Source organism: Phocoena phocoena, chromosome 3, assembly GCF_963924675.1.
Source record: "Phocoena phocoena chromosome 3, mPhoPho1.1, whole genome shotgun sequence".
Taxonomy (NCBI): domain Eukaryota; kingdom Metazoa; phylum Chordata; class Mammalia; order Artiodactyla; family Phocoenidae; genus Phocoena; species Phocoena phocoena.
The window spans coordinates 63,052,087-63,070,440 of record NC_089221.1 but is presented as its reverse complement, the minus strand read 5'-3'; the positions used below and the strand labels follow the sequence as shown (position 1 = coordinate 63,070,440).

General features: G+C 39.8%; 1 protein-coding gene across 1 annotated transcript in view; it reads left to right on the top strand.

The window, feature by feature from the left end:
* Positions 1–14: 14 nt before the first annotated feature.
* DMGDH (dimethylglycine dehydrogenase) overlaps positions 15–18,354 on the top strand; it is a 61,835-nt gene continuing 43,495 nt past the window's right edge. Inside the window, exons 1-5 of the mRNA XM_065875432.1 lie at positions 15–100; positions 982–1,156; positions 9,118–9,216; positions 11,548–11,712; positions 14,428–14,632. Of these exons, the coding sequence (XP_065731504.1) occupies positions 15–100; positions 982–1,156; positions 9,118–9,216; positions 11,548–11,712; positions 14,428–14,632 (730 nt within the window). The remainder of the gene's footprint in view (positions 101–981; positions 1,157–9,117; positions 9,217–11,547; positions 11,713–14,427; positions 14,633–18,354) is intronic.

Sequence of the window (18,354 nt, the reverse complement as noted above, 5' to 3'; positions counted from 1 at the left end):
GTCTCGACCTCGGCATGTTCTGCCTGGGCGCGCGGCGGCTGCGGGGCTTCCCGCTGCGGGGCTCTCCCGGCCGCCTACTTTACGTCTGCGGCCGCGAAGGGTGAGTGGGGCCGGGTCTGCGCGGAGGCCCGCGGCTGGGCAGCTGCGGGGTGCGAGCGCAGGGCTGAGGCGGTCTCCGGGTTAGGGGTGCTTCCGACCCCGAGAAGTGGGCATTCGGCTTTCTTCTCGAATTATGGGTGTTCTTTTCTACGCACAACCGTTCAAAGTGAGAATATCAAAGGGTTCCTGGTGCAAAGACTCTCCTATCCCCATTCCCTTCCCCAGTCAACTGTTAGCAGCGTCTTCTGTATGGGGAGGCAAACGCAGGTGTATATATGGTCTTCTTTGACTTACTTATACCTTGCTTTTTACAATGCGTCTTGGAGAAGCTCATGATCTAGCTAGGAAGACAGACATGCAAATCAATATATAAAGCCACCGAGCAATATTTATAATTAGAGAAGCAGGTACACGGTGAGAGGACGTTGAGCGAGGAAGAGCGTTGTACTCCATCTAGCTCTCTTCAGCCTGGAAAACATTGGAGGGAGGAGGTGATCCAAGATTTATAGATAATGGACTTCATGATTATTATGGGTTTTTTTATGGAATAAAATGTTTATCAGTGTGTTTTTAAAGTAGACTGAGAAAAATTATTCTCTAGATTTCTTTGAGAAAAGTCATCTGTTCAATTCTTTAGCTCTATTAAGTATCTACAGTGGGTCAGAATTAGGGGAATGGGGTTCAAATGCCTCCTCCTCCCTCCCCCAACCAGGTTGCCTAAGTCAGATTGAGGCTCCCAAAGGATTGTCAGCACATGTAACTCTCCCAGGCACTAGATGTTAAGTACTTAAATAAGGAGAATCACACTAGTCAGAAAAAAACCCACAAAAACTATAACTATCATAGCCTAGTAAAGCTACTATTAAAAACAATGTCTTCCAGAGAAGAAAACCCACCCTCACGTGCAGAAACAAGATGGAAAGACAGGGCAGAAACAGTGATAATTGGAGGTGGCTGCGTTGGTGTGAGTCTGGCTTATCACTTGGCCAAAGCAGGCATGAAAGATGTGGTCCTCCTGGAGAAATCGGAGCTCACTGCTGGATCTACCTGGCACGCAGTAAGAAAACGATCTCAACACCGTCATATGCACTGAACGGTCACTTGTGCAATTGATTTTTTTTCCCATTCACAGCTCCCCACTGAGAGCTCTTTAGAGCAAGTTCCCTTTCCGTAGCGTTGGAAGGTGCAATTGCAGTTTAGTTGGTACACTTTAAGTGGGTGATCAACATGTATGACGTTGGTAATCATGAGAAGATCATCTTGAACATATGACTCTGGATTCAAATCCTGACTCTGTCATTTTCCACTTCTGGCAACTTACTTAAGTTTCTAGTTCCTGATGTGTAAAATGGGAATATTAATAGTACCTACCTAATAGGGTTGTGATGAAGATTGAATTAATATGTGTAAAGTTATTATGGTAAGTGGTTAGTAAATGTTAGCTTTTGTACCAAAGGATAGTGGCTGGGCGATCCTGAATACAGGCCTGAGACCTTTACCTATATCCCCTCACCTGGCTTTAGTGATCCTTTTATGTTTATTGATTTATGATTTTAAGTTAGTGCTGTGAGACAGCAGCTTGGCTTCATGAGGACTTAACTATGAGGGCTGAGAACGTGCAACACAGCTTTCATGTTGTATTAAATGAAACACACGACCAAGTCAATCTCGCCTATTTAATGGTATGCATAATTGTTCCAGTGCTGTATAATAATTGGGCTTACATCGAAAGCTGCTCAGGTAAATGAGGTGATTGACACTGCTTTCATACTGCCAAACCAATTATTTCTGAAGTCAGCTAAGATGGGAGAGGAAGATTTTATGACTGCAGGTGCCATTTTTGTTTGGAGGAAGAGTTGGGATGAACAACGAGGTCCTACTGTATAGCACAGGGAACTATATTCAGTATCCTGTAATAAACCATAATGGAAACGAATATGAAAAACAATATATATATATGTATAACAGAATCATTTTGCTGTATACCAGAAGCTAACATAACATTGTAAATCAACTATGCTTCAATTTAAAAACAAGTTGGGCAGTGTTAGCTTCTGCTCGTCATCCCTTTCCATCATTAGCTTTCCACTACTGAGACAAGAGGGAACCCTGCTTTTAGGGGCCTTTTGACACCCAGAACGTGCTCACGGTAAGGGATAGAGTTGGATCTCCTGCCTCCAGCTGAGCTTCAGAGAGATTGATGCCCAGACTTAAGCCCAGTTCACCCCAGAGTCCCTGTGGTCACATAGTCAGACCACACCCACCAATTGGATGGAGACTTATAGAAAAACGGCATCAAGCCCTGCTTCTCTTCTTTCTTCTCCTGCCAGCCCTCTCACTTCTCAGTCTGGGAGGGAGGCCCAGCTACCTGGTCCTCGCTGAGTGTCTTTTCTGAGTCTCCATAGGCACATTTGTCTCTTGTGTCAGCAGTTCTCCCTCAGCTTGCTTCCTGCTACCTGGAGAGAGGGGCCCAGGAAGCCACTGACCCTTCTGGCTCTTCTCCCCTCCCTGAACTAGACTTTCTATGCAGATTTCCTTTTATCATGGAATAGAAAGCCTGCATTTCTGCCACAGCTCTCCCATGACTTCTTTTTGGTGGACATTCGGTCAGTCTTTCAACAAATATTTATGAAGAGCCTATATTGTGTCAGGCCAGCACTGTTCTAGGAGGTGAGGACACAGCAGTGTGCAAAACAAAGCCCCTGCCCTCATGGAGCCACATTCTGGTGGGGCAGATGGAAGAAAACACAAATGATGCTCTAGAGTAATCGGTGCCAGCAGAGTGGAGCGGGGTGAAGGGATGAAGAATGATGGGGGTGGAGGAGCCTGGAGGCTACTTCGAAAAGGTGACGCTTGAGCAGAGACTGGGCAGGAGTGAGGGAGCAAGGGGGCCATGAGGCTCTCCAGGGAAGAGCATGTAAGCAGAGGGAAATTTTGCCGAATGGGAATCTCCTGAGAGGGAGGGCTTACGCCCTTTTAACACTTCCAGATTATTAAGGAGGGTGTACACTTTAATATTTTAATTACTTTTTTGTTCATTTATGGTGGATTGACTTGATGTAACCTCCAATTTAGTTACTAGAGTAACTAGAATCCCTGAATATTACTTCTTAAACATCCTATGAATAATAATAATAACAATAAAGCAACATATCCTTAGCTTAAGATCTTTTAAGAAAAGTGGGCAAAGTTTTTAAGATGATGGCTTCTTCTTAAAAGTTAACTGTGCAAACTAATTTCCCCTTAAGCAGAGAGATACCAGAATGAGTGGAAAAGGCATTTTTCTGCTTTGTGAACGAAGTAGTAGGCTCTGGTTCACAAAATAAGATTCATGCAGGGTGAGTTCAAGATGGAGTCAGGTATCAGAAGCCAGGTTATTTGGGCCCCTACAAATAAAGGAAAAGAAAACTGGATTGCCCTAGGAAGCTGATTAGAGGATTTCTTGCAAACAAGGGGGTCTCCCACCAAAGAGCATCCTGAAGAACTGCCACAGATTAGAATTTTTTTGAGCTATAATTGACATAATAGTTTCAGGTGAAGAACATAATGATTTGATACTTGTATATATTGCAAAAGGATCACAATAAATCTGGTTAACATCCATTACCACACGTAGATACAAAATTTTTTTCTTGTGATGAGAAGTTTTAAGATGTACTCTCTTAGCGACTTTCAAATATACAATACAGTATTATTAACTGTAGTCACCATGCTGTACGTTCCATCCCCAGGACTTCTTTATCTTATAACTGGAAGTTTGTGCCTTTCGACCCCCTCCACGCATTTCACCCCCTCACCACCCCTGCCTCTAGCAACCATCGATCTGTTCTCTGTATCTCTGAGTTCCATTGTTTTGTTTGTTTGTTTTTAGATTCCTCACGTAAATGAGATCATATGGTATTTGGTATTTATAGTTCTTTGTCTTGTTTTATTTAGCTAAATGCTGTCAAATTCCGTCCATGTTGTTGCAAATGACAGAATTTCCTTCTTTTTTATGGCTGAGTAATATTCCATTATATATATATACATGTCACATTTTCTTCATTCATTTTTTAACAGAGAAATTTTGGAGCAGATATGAGAATGTGGACGTTTTGGGGGGCCAGCTGAAGGCGTAGACTACAGAAATAAAGGCAGTCTCACTGGAGAATAACATGTGCTCAAGGCTAAACATTTCTGGGACATGCAGGAATCAGATGCGCTGGGGAGGAGGGCACAGCTTGCAATGTGAATATTCAAAATGGAATCACAAGTCCAACAGTCTTGAGGTTTTGCTGGATTTTAACGAGACTGTTTTGTCAGCCCCAATAATACTGCTAATATAGAACATTTCTTGTAGGATGGAAGGAAAGGGGAGAGAATGGACAAAGAAGCAGTTTTGGCATATGGGGTCCCCAGGAGAGGTTGCCCCTGGGAATGGTGTCAAAGTGGTTGTTTTGGAGGGCTGAGGACTAAACATGCAAGATTATGTATTTGGGGTGTAGGAAGATAATGTTAGACCTTTCTGTTTATTTTATTTTATTTTTTTATTAATTTTTTTTTTTTGCGGTATGCGGGCCTCTCACTGTTGTGGCCTCTCCCGTTGCGGAGCACAGGCTCCAGACGCACAGGCTCAGCGGCCATGGCTCACGGGCCCAGCCGCTCCGCGGCATGTGGGATCCTCCTGGACTGGAGCACGAACCCGTGTCCGCTGCATCGGCTGGCGGACTCTCAACCACTGCGCCACCAGGGAAGCCCTCTGTTTATTTTTATCTAAAAATATAAGAAAGACATTAGCTTTACTAATCTTTATAAATAGCCCTCACCTTTGATGTGGGTGACATATTGTGTATGATACCAATGTTGCCTAAGGGAGAGGTTGGTGCTCCACAATGGGAGTGTCCCCATTCTTTCTTTTGTCTTGATCTGTCATGACATATTGCAGATCACATGCTATAGGATATCAATGTTAAGATCGATTTTATAGAAACAAGGCTTTAAATAATATTATTTGTGATGAAAGGGAGAGGGAATGACCTTGAGAGTGTTGTACTACACAGAGGTTTGTTGGTTATCCCGGAACAATAATCAAAAGAGTTGTAAAAAAAGTTTTTCTTTTACAAAAAGACAAGTGTCCCCAGTTTGGTGATCTTTGTAGTGATGGAAGTGGCTGCCAGTCATTCTATGTAGTAGATACATACAAAACAATAGATGTAGTTTATTCCTTCGAAGTCAAGGTGATGCTCACAATAAGTGAAAAATAATTTTTGGAAAATAGTCCTGTTGGAAAGAAACCATTTTGAGAAGGGGTGTTTGGAAATGTTGGTATCATTTTTAGATTTTTCTGGCCAAAATGTTATGTATCACCTAGAAAAAACTCTCATACATGCAAGAGATAAATTTAAAGTTAAGTTTAAACCCATTTAACATTTTCCCAAATGAGGAGTTTCAGTGGGTTTGCACCCATTTTTTAAAATGTAAAATGCAATACCTCCCAATTAACTTATAACAGCTGATGGACAAGAGAACGTGAAACATTAATAGTCAAATTTCAGTAAAAACCTTTTGGTAGGTGGTGATGGGTATGGAAGAAGTGGCATCAAGATACAGAGAGTACAGCCAAGAGGGGGCACTTCTCCCACTTACATCTTTGTATCACTGACAGATAGCTTCTTCAGCTATCACAGCCATTCAAACCATCACAAAAGAAAACACACCAAGAAATTAGACCTTCAAATCGCTGTTTTACCAACATTAATCCGACATATATATTTTAGTAATATAAAATATTACATAGCCCTTGCTAAAATATTAATAAGCTTAATATTCAAAAGCTTTTCTACACAATAAATTTTTAAAATTCAGAAACCTTTCTGCACAATCAATAAAGTAAGAATTATTTACAACATTTAATTCATTTCCAGTTGTTTTTGTGTGTTTTATGAGCTCTGCTAATATAGTAATACATATTTATACGTCATGTGGGAATAAAGAAATACACATATTTTAGTGGATATGCTCAAATATTTTTATTGGATGCGAGTACCTGGAAGCACTGGGATATGGGAAGGCTTGAGGTCAGTCACTGGGCTTTTTGAGGCTGTAGAGGCTCATGACAGAGTGGGAAGGATTATTAAATAGAGAGAGGACATCACTAGCTTTAGCACCCATGGATTATTTTTCTAACTGCATCATTCCTTTCATACTTATTGTTAGTGTGCTAGAAGGAAGAGCTTTCCACTCTCCCTACTTATTTATTGATTTATATCAACAAGGATTTATATATTCTTATTTTATTCAAAGAGTTATAATTCTTAATGATTATTCTTTTTTTTAAATTGAAGTATATTTGATTTACAACGTTGTGGTAATTTCTGCTATACAGCAAAGTGATTCAGTTATACATATTTATATTCTTTTTCATATTCTTTTCCATTATAGTTTATCTCAGGATATTGAATATAGTTCCCTGTGCTATACAATAGGACCTTGTTGTCTTAATGATTATTCTTGTCTGTGTTTCATCTTCCCTCTTTTATCTTCTCCACCAACTGTAATCATTTTCTTTCTGCAGATCAAAAGTAAGCCCCTGCCTGTCCTCCATGAAGCCTTCTGTGATCCTTCCAGCATCTCTTCTCTTCTCTTAGTTCCCTTAGTTCTTGTGTCTTTCTCTCTATGCTCTGGCACTTAATCATATGCTCTTGATTTCATTGTTTCATGTATGAAAGTTTCATGTCCCCAATCAGACTATAAAATCTTGAAGGGTAAGAACAGTGTTTTTCTTCTTCTTCAAACTTCCCACTTAAAATATCCTTGCTGGAGCCCAGAACGGAAAAACATTGTACCCTTCTTCCACCCCATGCCACAGGACTGACACACAAGTTAACAATAAATACCATGCAGGACATTACATTCAAATAACTCACAATAAAAGCACAGATACGGTTGACCCCAAATTTTGAACACATTAAAAGACAAAAACTGGTTGATAAAAAATGTAAGGAATACAAAAATTATATATATATATATATATATATATATATATGTGTGTGTGTGTGTGTGTGTGTGTGTGTGTAATTTTATACCTGACAAAAAATTGAGTTCAGGATTTACTTCTGACTGTCCCGGCAGCAAGGAAACTAGGGTTGTATGAATTGTTCAGTAGAAATAGTTATAGCATTTCAGTAAGAAAGACCAATTTTTCCTTGACCAGAAATTCCTAGAAGAATTTATTCCCTAAAAAAAGGATATTGAGCTAAATGTTTTGAGTAAGAGCTTTACAAAACAAACTGATGTGACCCTTTCAGAAGAGAGATCATTAACTCATTCTATGAAAACAGCTTTCCAGGGTGGGGAAGAAGATTGATGTAGTGTAGATATATCATTTTCGGGTGGTCTGGCTCTACCTAGGTTAAACTTAGAGGATCTTGAGGAGTGAATGGTGAACAGAACCCTAGGCCCAGGCTTGTGAATATCCATTTTCTCAACTGACACGAGATATATTGAAAACAAAATTGAGTTCTCTAGAAGATGCCTGAAGACCAGAGATTCTCTATTATTGAACTAGAAAACTTCATATCACACTAGATACCAAGCATGTAAAGAAGGATGTGATATTTGGCTGAAAGTTAGGGAGCCTGACTCACAGTTGCCTCATTATGGGGCTGTGCTATGAGAGGACCTATGAACTTGGGCCAACATTTTTCTCAGAAAAGTAGCCAAATGCTTGAACAAGTACTTGATAGACCCCGAGGATTCTGGTCCATAAAGAATCTGGTCCATAAAGGATCTGATGAACTTTAATGGCGGATTTTTTTTTTAATTGAAGTACAGTTGATTTACAAAGTTGTGTTAGTTTCAGGCGTACAATGAAGTGATTCAGTCATACATATATGTTCTTTTTCAGATTCTTTTCTATTATAGGTTATTAACAAGACATTAAATATAGTTCCCTGTGCTACATAGTAGGTCTTCCTTGTTTATCTATCAATATTTTATATATAGTAGTATGTATCTGTTAATCCCAAATTCCCAATTTATCCCTCCCCTGGCTCTTTCCCCTTTGGTAACCATTAGTTTGTTTTCTATGTCTGTGAGTCTATGTCTGTTCTGTAAATAAGTTCATTTGTATCACTTTTTTTAGATTCTGCATATAAGTGATATCAGTAGAACCAAATGCCCAACACGAAGAACTTTATATATACTCCCAAACAGACTTTATTTTAAACAGATTGTATTCGGATGAGCTTTCCAGGATAAATTAGCTGCTGAATGGGGCCCCAGACACTTAACTGAGAGAACCTGCTTCATATCATTGCTTAGAATTCTTTGCCTGGATACTATATTGCATCCGCCAGAGTTGATAAAAAGGGGTTTGGCAGGTAATATTTAGATATTTTCCTGAGAGTGATTATTCAATATTTATTCAGGAAATGTTTGCGGTGTATAATCTATGTGCTCATTCATCAACTGGTTAAGCTATGACAAAGGTCTGTTCACCACTCAACAGGCTCTAATTCCTAGGAATGTTCCACTTCTTCAATTTTGGAAATTTCAAGAAAGAAAATAGGAGGGCCGCTCAATTCAAGGGAATGGTGGGGATCGAGACAAGGAAAACTTTTTGCTTGCTTGTTCATAGTCCTCCTAAAGGGAACACACGCTTTGTTGGTTTGAGTCCACATTGTATGCCGTCCCCCCATATTTTTCCTAATAGCGTACATTCCTAACCTAAGTGATTCCATCTCAGTCATCCCGTTTCTGAATCTGCAAACAATCCTTTCCCTAATAACTTTTAGGGACTTACTATATATGTTTGTTGGCTGGCTCTCACATTATTTATGTGGTTCAAGTGGGTTCTTATAACTGTCACGAGCCTTATGCAATGTGCATTCAAACTCGTGCTGATGTGTTCTCATCCCAGAGGACTGGCTGGTGCTTGTCAATTTCTTGCCAGTAATAAATTACTTCTTAACAGATAAACTGTCAACATTTTGAGAATGTTAATTTTTTTCGGTATTTCCTTTCCTCCCCACTTTTAAGGCAGGTTTAACAACTTACTTTCATCCTGGAATAAACTTAAAGAAAATACATTATGATAGCATCAAACTTTATGAGAAACTGGAAGAAGAAACTGGACAGGTAAATGCATTTAGCTTGAAATTGTCTGTTTAGGTCAGTTTCTCAGAGATACATAAGATTACTGAAGGATTTTGATATCATCATGTATCGCTGTGTGTAGTGACAGCCATGGCATGTGAAATGTGGTAGAAGATTCTGATGAGAGTTTAAGATGAGAACCTCTAGAACTTGCTTTTCAATCAATTTAATTTCTTGAAGTGTATTACCCATGTAATTACCTGCTCCTGATTTTTTATTTTATATTTATTTATTTATTTATTTTTAAAGAAGATGTTGGGGGTAGGAGTTTACTAATTTTATTTATTTATTTTTGCTGTGTTGGGTCTTCGTTTCTGTGCGAGGGCTTTCTCTAGTTGTGGCAAGTGGGGGCCACTCTTCATCGCGGTGCGTGGGCCTCTCACTATCGCGGACTTTCTTGTTGCGGAGCACAGGCTCCAGACGCGCAGGCTCAGCAGTTGTGGCTCACGGGCCTAGTTGCTCCGTGGCATGTGGGATCCTCCCAGACCAGGGCTTGAATCCGTGTCCCCTGCATTAGCAGGCAGATTCTCGACCACTGCGCCACCACGGAAGCCCTCCTGAGTTTTGAAATGAGAAAAGAATAAAAAGCAGCTTTCAAAAATATCTTTAGTCAGCTTCTATATCTAGAAACTAAGATATCACAGCCTTTCTGCACTGGATTGCAAAGGATCTGACAACTGTACATGCCAGATTGTCACATGCCTTCGAAAAGTACTTCACTAAAAGCCCCTCACTTTTTTTTTTAAATGTTTGTTTGTTTGTTTATTTATTTATTTATGGCTGTGTTGTGTCTTAGTTTCTGTGCGAGGGTTTTCTCTAGTGGCGGCAAGTGGGGGCCACTCTTCATCACAGTGCACGGGCCTCTCACTATCGCAGCCTCTCTTGTTGCAGAGCACAGGCTCCAGACGTGCAGGCTCAGTAGTTGTGGCTCACGGGCCCAGTTGCTCGGCGGCATGTGGGATCTTCCCAGACCAGGGCTCGAACTCATATCCCCTGCATTGGCAGGCAGATTCTCAACCACTGTGCCACCAGGGAAGACCCCCTCACTTTTACTTTTCTCTCTTCTCATTTGTATTAGTACTTTCAAAATAAAGTGGCAGGCAAAGAGTATCCATAGACTAAGACTGAAGTCTGCTTAAAATTTTCATGCTATTTCCCCTGCCTAAAACCATCACATGGCTCCCCACAGTCTACAGGACAAAAGCCAAAGAAGACGGGCCTTCATTAGCTAAGCCCTGCCTGCCTTTCCAGTGTTTTCTCTTGCCACTCTTTGCTATGCTCAGTTGCTTCAGCTATGCTTAACTGCAAACAGTTCTAGAATGAGCTGGGCTGTCTGCCTGAGACAGCATTCCCTCTGGTCCCCATTTCAGCATTCGCCTTCCACTCTTTCCCGGGGGGGGCGTCTCCTTTGAGAAGCCATCCTTGGCTTTGTTCACCCAGCAGTCAGGCGGAGCTGAGGGCATATCTCTTGGTTCTAAGAACATGTGTACACATACCTCTTATATTACGAATCCCCCTCAATTGTGATTGTTGCTTTACTGATTGGTCTTTCCTACAGAGTCCGAGCAACTTGAAGATAATGACTGCATCTTTGATCACTGTCACGCAGGGCCTTGCTGAGTGCTTGGCCAACTAAAGGACTTCAGTAAATGCCAGGGCTTCCCTGGTGGCGCAGTGGTTGGGAGTCCGCCTGCCGATGCAGAGGACGCCGGTTCGTGCCCCGATCCGGGAGGATCCCGCATGCCGCGGAGGGGCTGGGCCCGTGGGCCATGGCCGCTGGGCCTGTGGTCCGGGGCCTGTGCTCCGCGGCGGGAGAGGCCACAGCGGTGAGAGGCCCGCGTACCGCAAAAATAAATAAATAAATGAATGAATGAATGTTTATTTCGATTCACACTTAATCTTCTCACCGCAACATTCTGATTCTTCATGTTTTCTCTTCAAATCCTTTGTCTTTCTTTTCTTCACATAATTTTCTTCCACTCTGTACGGGAGCACTATCTCATGTTGTAATTATGCATTTAGCTGTCCATCTTCACCTATAGACTGTAAGCTCCATCCAGGCAGGATCTTCATCTGTCTTGTTCACAACAGCATCTCTGGGGCTTAGCATAGTGCCTGGCACAGAGGAGACACTTAGTAAATATTTGTAAAATGAACATCTTTTCATATGATGTAAATATGGTATATAGCTATCACTTTCACTGCATAGTGAATCTCTTTTCTTACACACCTTCATTTTCATTGTGCTGGAGAAGAACCATGTTTGAGTGCCAAATAATGATTTATGAGTTTTTACTGGCATTGTCATCACAGGTGGTGGGATTCCATCAGCCAGGTAGTATCAGAATTGCTACAACTCCTGTAAGGGTAGATGAATTTAAATATCAAATGACTCGGACTGGCTGGCATGCAACGGAACAGTATATTATTGAACCTGAAAAAATACAAGAGATGTTTCCTTTACTCAACATGAATAAGGTATTTATCCTAAGGGCATTTTTTTTTTTTTTTTTTACCATTTGTTGATTTTAATTAAGATCAGAAAATGTTATTTTAGAAATTTAATTAGAAAAAACTTTGTGCACACATTTTGAATGTCAAAATCAGACGATTAATGCTGGAATTTGGGTAGATTATAAGATGGGCTATTATGTTTGCTAAATACAGTAAAGGTAATGAAAAATCTTATTAGCTTTCTACCTATTACAACTGAGGAAACATTTTCAATACCTCTCTATTACTGTATCCCCCAGATCTGGAGGTTCCTATAAATAAACCTTCTGCTTGAGAAATGCAGAGAAGACAATAACCAGGTGTGACAAATGTGTGTATAGAAAGACTGTGTTACTAACATTTTTTTTACAAAATCAAAGGTAGAAGTACATGTTATATTGCTACACAGATATCACCTAACTCATAGCTGTACTACCCTGACAGGTATTGATCTAACCAAATTTAGCTGAGAAAATCCACTTGGGAATTTAGTGTCTTTTTGCTGGGTGATAATTCCATTTGAATAATAATAACAATGATTAATACTGCACTACCTAACACTACAGCACATACTTAATGTACTAGGTACTATGCAAAGCCATTTACATGTATAATCTCATTTACTCTTCACAATAATAATAGAAGGTATAGATTATTACTAAACAGGAAATTGCAGCTTAGATAGTGTACATAGTGGGCCCAAGCCCATCCAGCTAGAAAGAGCTGGAGGAGATTTGAACCCAGGCTCTCTGACTCCTTTGTACCTATGCTACCTAAAGGTACAAGGTGGAGCTGTTCAGGGAAGCAGAGGCTTGTGTTTCTCCCCAGTGTAGTATCTATGACGCCTAAGTGTTCATAGCATTGCTCTGGGAGCTGGGTTGTTAGCCCCTGTGAGTCTTGACAGGTTGCTGGCACTCCGTTTTCAGTAGTTTTGTGTGATGCCAGTGTGGTGGCAGATTGGTGTCGCATTGCATTGTCTGCGTTAAAATTCTGCCACCACTGCCAGGAAGGATATTCTTATATCTGTTTATATGTCAATCTTGGGATGCTCTGCTGGAAGTTCTCACCATCACAGATTTTTCTCAAAGACATTGGGCAATGGAAATATGTGGGAAGGGTATTCTCTGGCTCTGGGCAGGGTGCCAAATCAAATAGATCTAGGGTCACTGCATAAGGACATATCCATTATAAAACACCAAAGTGACATTTAGAAGTCTACAGTAATACAAATTCCATTAAAACCAAAAGTCTCTTGCACTAAACCTATAACAAGAGATTGGATTAGTAATCCAAAACTTCCCACAAAGAAAAGCTGGGGCCCAGATGGTTTTCACTGGTGAATTCTACCAGACATTTAAAGAAGAATTACTACAATTCTTCAGAAACTCTTCCAAAAGTAGAAGAGAATTGAACACTTCCCAACTTATTCTGTGAGGCCAGAATGTATTGCTGTGATACCAAAACTAGACAAAGACATCACAAGAAAAGAAAGACCTGTATGTCTTATGAATATTGATGCAAAAGTCCTCAACAAAATACTAGCAAACTGAATTCAGCAACATATAATAAGGATTTTTTTAGCATAACCAAGTGGAATTTATCCTGGCTAGGCAGGGTTAGTTTAACATCTAAAAATCAATCAATGCAATATTGCATGAATAGAATAAAGGACAAAAAGACATCATCATCTCAAAAGATGCAGAAAAAAAATTGGCAAAAGCCTCTTGACCATACTTGGTGATTAATAGATTTTTGTTGAATGGATGAGAACTAACTGTACTATTTCAGTGCTCCCTCCTTGTTTCATCTGAGTTTTATTCTTCTTTGTTTCCCCCACAGTACCTCAAGCCGTAGCACAAAGTAGGTACTTAAGAACTAGTTGTTGATGACTGAATCAAGTATACAGTTTCCTGACACCAGATATATATTTAACATGTGAATCTATTAACAGTATTAAGCAATTAAATATAAATAATTAATCAATTAGCATTAGATTTAACTGCAAATGTTAGAAACCAAAATAATAATGCTTAAACAAGATAGACGTTTATTTCTCTTTCATTTTGGCAGTCCAGGGCTGAATGGTGGCTCTTATCCATGAAGACTTCAGGGATCTATTCGCCTTCTGGATCATTGCTTTGTCATTCATAGGATGTGACTCCTTTGTTCTTACTCCAAGATAGCAGCTAGAGCACCAGCCATCATGTCTGCATTCCAGACAGCAGAATGGAGGAAGGGACAAAGAAGGGACAAAGGGCATATGCCAGTTGTCTCCTTAAAATGGTTCATGCGACCATGACTCTTTCATTTGACACTTTCATTTGCATTTCATTGACCAGAATTTAGTGATAGTTTTAGCTACCATCTGGAACTAGTAGCTGCCAACTATTGGAAACTCTTTGTTCTTAGTGGTTATGTGTCTAAATAAACATTTGGTTTCCATTGCTTTGTGTGGGAGGGGAGAATGAATGTTGGAGACAATTGCAAACCTCTGTCAAATAGCCTGTCTACTTAACTCTCAATGTGAGTCCTGCCTAGCTCTGAGCTTGGACATAGGGAAAAAAAAGTGGAGACTGATCAATCTGATGCCATGATGCATTTTTCAAGTCCAGTTTTGCTAAACATTTGCTGGCAGGATACAGTTACACTGAGTGAGTATATGTATTCATTTGAATATTGACTCTTTTGTGATCGATTTAGATTTTAGCTGGACTGTATAATCCTGGAGATGGTCACATTGATCCTTATTCTCTAACTATGGCCCTGGCTGCTGGGGCTAGGAAATATGGTGCCCTTTTAAAATATCCTGCACCGGTGACTTCTTTGAAACCCAAGTCAGATGGAACATGGGATGTTGAAACACCACAGGGATCTATGAGAGCAAATAGAATTGTGAATGCTGCAGGTAAGCGTCATTTAAAAAAAAAAATACTGTTTTTTTTCTAGTGGCAAAGAAATAAGGTATTTAGTCATAACGTAATGTTTTATACTATGAACATTGTTATGAAACACCGTGGTACTCCCATGGCGAACATTTTGTCTGTTTCTAAGCTACAAAGCTCTCCCTCCATCACTTTGCTCTTGTTGTGTGAGATAACTCTGTCCTTGGTTATCCATAGTGAGTTGGTTTTCTTTTCCATGCTCCATTTTATTCTGCTCCGGATAATGTTTTGCCAAATTATGCTGCTTTTTCCTACCTGTGTTCACACTTTCTTTATAATAATAACCAAATTCTAATGTTCAAATTCACGAGCATCCTCTTTGCTCTCAGTTTGTTTTCTAGAGCAGAGTTGATTATTTGTGTTCTTTCTCATCTATTTTGATTACTTTACTCTGTCCAAAAACCTTTTAACCCTTTTCCTTTCAGCACATTATTAAATATATTTCATAATCTTTTCTTTAGGTTGCTCTGTTACAATCTAGACTCAGAGTAATGAAGCCAAAAGGGATATTTGAGATAATCTAACAACTCACTCATTTTCCATTTGTGGAGACCAAGGTCCAAGAAGGTTATACTAATTGGCAAAGTGACAGTTATGTCAGAGCCAGGACTTGAACCTGGGTCTTTTGATTCTTGAATTAACATACTTTCTATCAGATTCTTTGCCTATGAAGTAATTTTCAAATATTACACATTAAAAATAAATCCTCGAGCAAATGAAACTGCTTGTGCAATCTAAACTGGGCTAATAATTTATATTTATCTATAGTTCATAATGGTTAATTTAAAACGTAAAATAAACATAAGGCAGCTACTGATTTTCTCATGTTCTGCTCTTTGAGTCATTGCTTAAATTTACAAAATGAAAACAATCTTTATTATTTATCAGATCAGATGATACGCCATGAGGACATGCCAGAAACAAATACCCTTAGGATTCTTTCCTCTAAATCGTAACTTCTGATTGATGTTATTTTTTAACAAACCATTTTTAGTGGCCCTGGAAAAAGTCATGTCTTCAGTATTTAAGAGTTTAAGTTAGTATTTCTGAATCTTTCTAACCCATGCCCCCCATTTGAAAAGCATAAAATCTCATTCATTCTTTAACATCATTTGAAATTCCAGATAATGTAAAACAACTTACATAATAAATAAGAGCAAAGGCATAAAACTTTGCTTTGTTTTTGAATTTCACTTGCCTGCCCCCAAGGAAATCCCCATCAGGCACCCCCTATCTCCCACTGTCCTTGGGTACATCTGGTCTAAATTCTCCTAGAAGATCCAAGGCAATGAAATCATTCATCCTTTTTTTTACAAGTAGCAAAAATTCTTTGCAGTCTTGCAACTTTCTTTATGGTCTCATGAATTCAGCCTCTAAAAACATTTGACTGTTTTCCTAGTGATAGCAAATACTAAATAAACATGCTCTGACTTCACATTCAGCACCAGTGTCAGACATTGCTAATTGATCACTGCACTCATTTCAGAGAGACTTGGACAAACCCCGCGATTTTTCTTAACACAGTGCTTCAGGCAGCCACACACTCCCAACTGATATTTTGACAAATAACATAGAAGACCTTAATTTAACACATTTATCTATTGTTTTCCTAAAATGGATACATATTTATTTGCACGATTCATTGTCATTGTAATATTTTGTTTTCTAAAGCACAATCTGTGAGGAATAAGGAATCTCTGAAGAGAAAGAATAATTTCCAAAGAGATCTGACCTAAGCCCAGGACATTGGTTACCAGATGAAATATTCCATGCTCTATGCAGCTGTGCAATCTTGTGGGGTGATCAGGGCAGAGGAGGGCAATGGCAGGAGGTCCTGGAGAACAAATCAGAAAACAAATCCCAGACCAGCACCAGAAAAACTGTCCTTCTTCATTCTTTGCTCCTGATGCCTTTAACTCAGCCACGTCTGAGTTCCATCCTCAGGTCCTGGTAACTCCAGGCAGCTCCTTGTTCACAGTTGTATGAAGAACTATACGGTCTCCATTCTCAGTTCTTTACATCATTCAGATCACATCTCTGGCCCATATCATTTTTTTTCCTTTTTCTTCTCCATCTCTTCTCTTCCACTGGGCAAAAGTTATTGGAGAAAACCTAACTGATCACATATAAATAGTCCGTGGAAGGTGTGGAGGGGTGTGTGTTCAGTTATTTCTGTCTGTTTTCAAAAAAAACTTTATTTAAAGTACAGAAGTTCCCCAAAAAGTAAACCTCAGTAATAGGGGGTGAAGTTTTGGATATGCCCCTTTCTAGACTTAAAGCTAACAAAGATTAATTTTATGAATAAAAGCAACCATCTGCAGAAGGCATTGTGCTAACACGATTTAGAATGTGTGTCTGATGGAATGTTTCCCAGAGTTACCCAGTGAGTCCAGGATGTCTCATAAATTCAGGTGAGGCCCTCAGGCAGCTCCGAAACCTAATTAAAGTAACCAGGATATAGACTTGGAAATACAACCAAAACGTAAATGATGTAAAGGCCACTCTTATCTACTCAATTGTAGCATAACCTGCTAAAAGTTGTCATATAACAGAAGGCTGCTGGATCTTCAGGATCTCCATGGAAAGGGAAGTCTAAAAGCAGAAATGTATCAGTTTGCTGATGTGTCTCCAGCACTGTCCAGGGCAGTGGGGCTATCTCAACCAGAGACACGTTATTGCCAACTGTGTGACTTGGGCAAATTACTCATTTGTAAAATGGAGATAATAATTCCCATCTGAACAAGTTATTCTGATCCGTACATGATGTAAAGTACCCAGAAAAGTCCTACCACATAGAAAGCACTAAACAAATTAAGTATAATAATGATAATTTTTATGATTATTATAATTATTTCCTTGAAAGTTTATGCCCTGGTCTGGGAAACACTAGCATCAAGTGTCACAGCTTCTTGGTACCAGCCTTAAGATTCCCCAGATCCTTTCACTTGCTCTGTAGTCATCCAGCACCCATTCTGCTGGTAAACTGACTTCCCAAAGAGCTTGATTCTCAACCTAGGTACATAAGAGTCACCGTGGGAAGTTTCCCAGGTGGTCTGGCTGGGAAGCTGTATTTTAAACAAGTATTCCAGGTACTGTACTGTCTGTACCAGATAGTCTGTAAAATATCTTTTGAGAAACACTGCTATATCAGTGTTCCTACAGAAGAGGGAATGTAGGAACCTTATTCTTGAGCAAGCAGAGCTGAGGAACAGTTTCTGACCCTGCTGACCTCTTGGTGTGCAATAGGCTAACTTGCCTTTCTTTAGTACTGCTTTTTTTTTTTTTTAATTGGAGTATAATTGCTTTACAATGGTGTGTTAGATTCTGCTTTATAACAAAGTGAATCAGTTATACATATACATATGTTCCCATATCTCTTCCCTCTTGCGTCTCCCTCCCTCCCACCCTCCCTATCCCACCCCTCCAGGCAGCTTCACTCTACCTTCGGTCTAACCTGAGCCCCAGAGGCAGCTCGAGGGCAAGGGCAGGAGCTATTCACTGTGATGCAAGCTTTTTCTTTGCACGGTGAGGAATGTTTCTCTTGACCTTGTTTACAGTTGACTCGTTAAGCCCAGAGATAACTTCGTAGACTTAAGAATTTTCCTAATATGGTAAATCAGAAATGTGATTGGGTCATGCCAAGATGAAGCCCAGTGTTCAGCCAAAAAAGAATTGCTTAATTTTA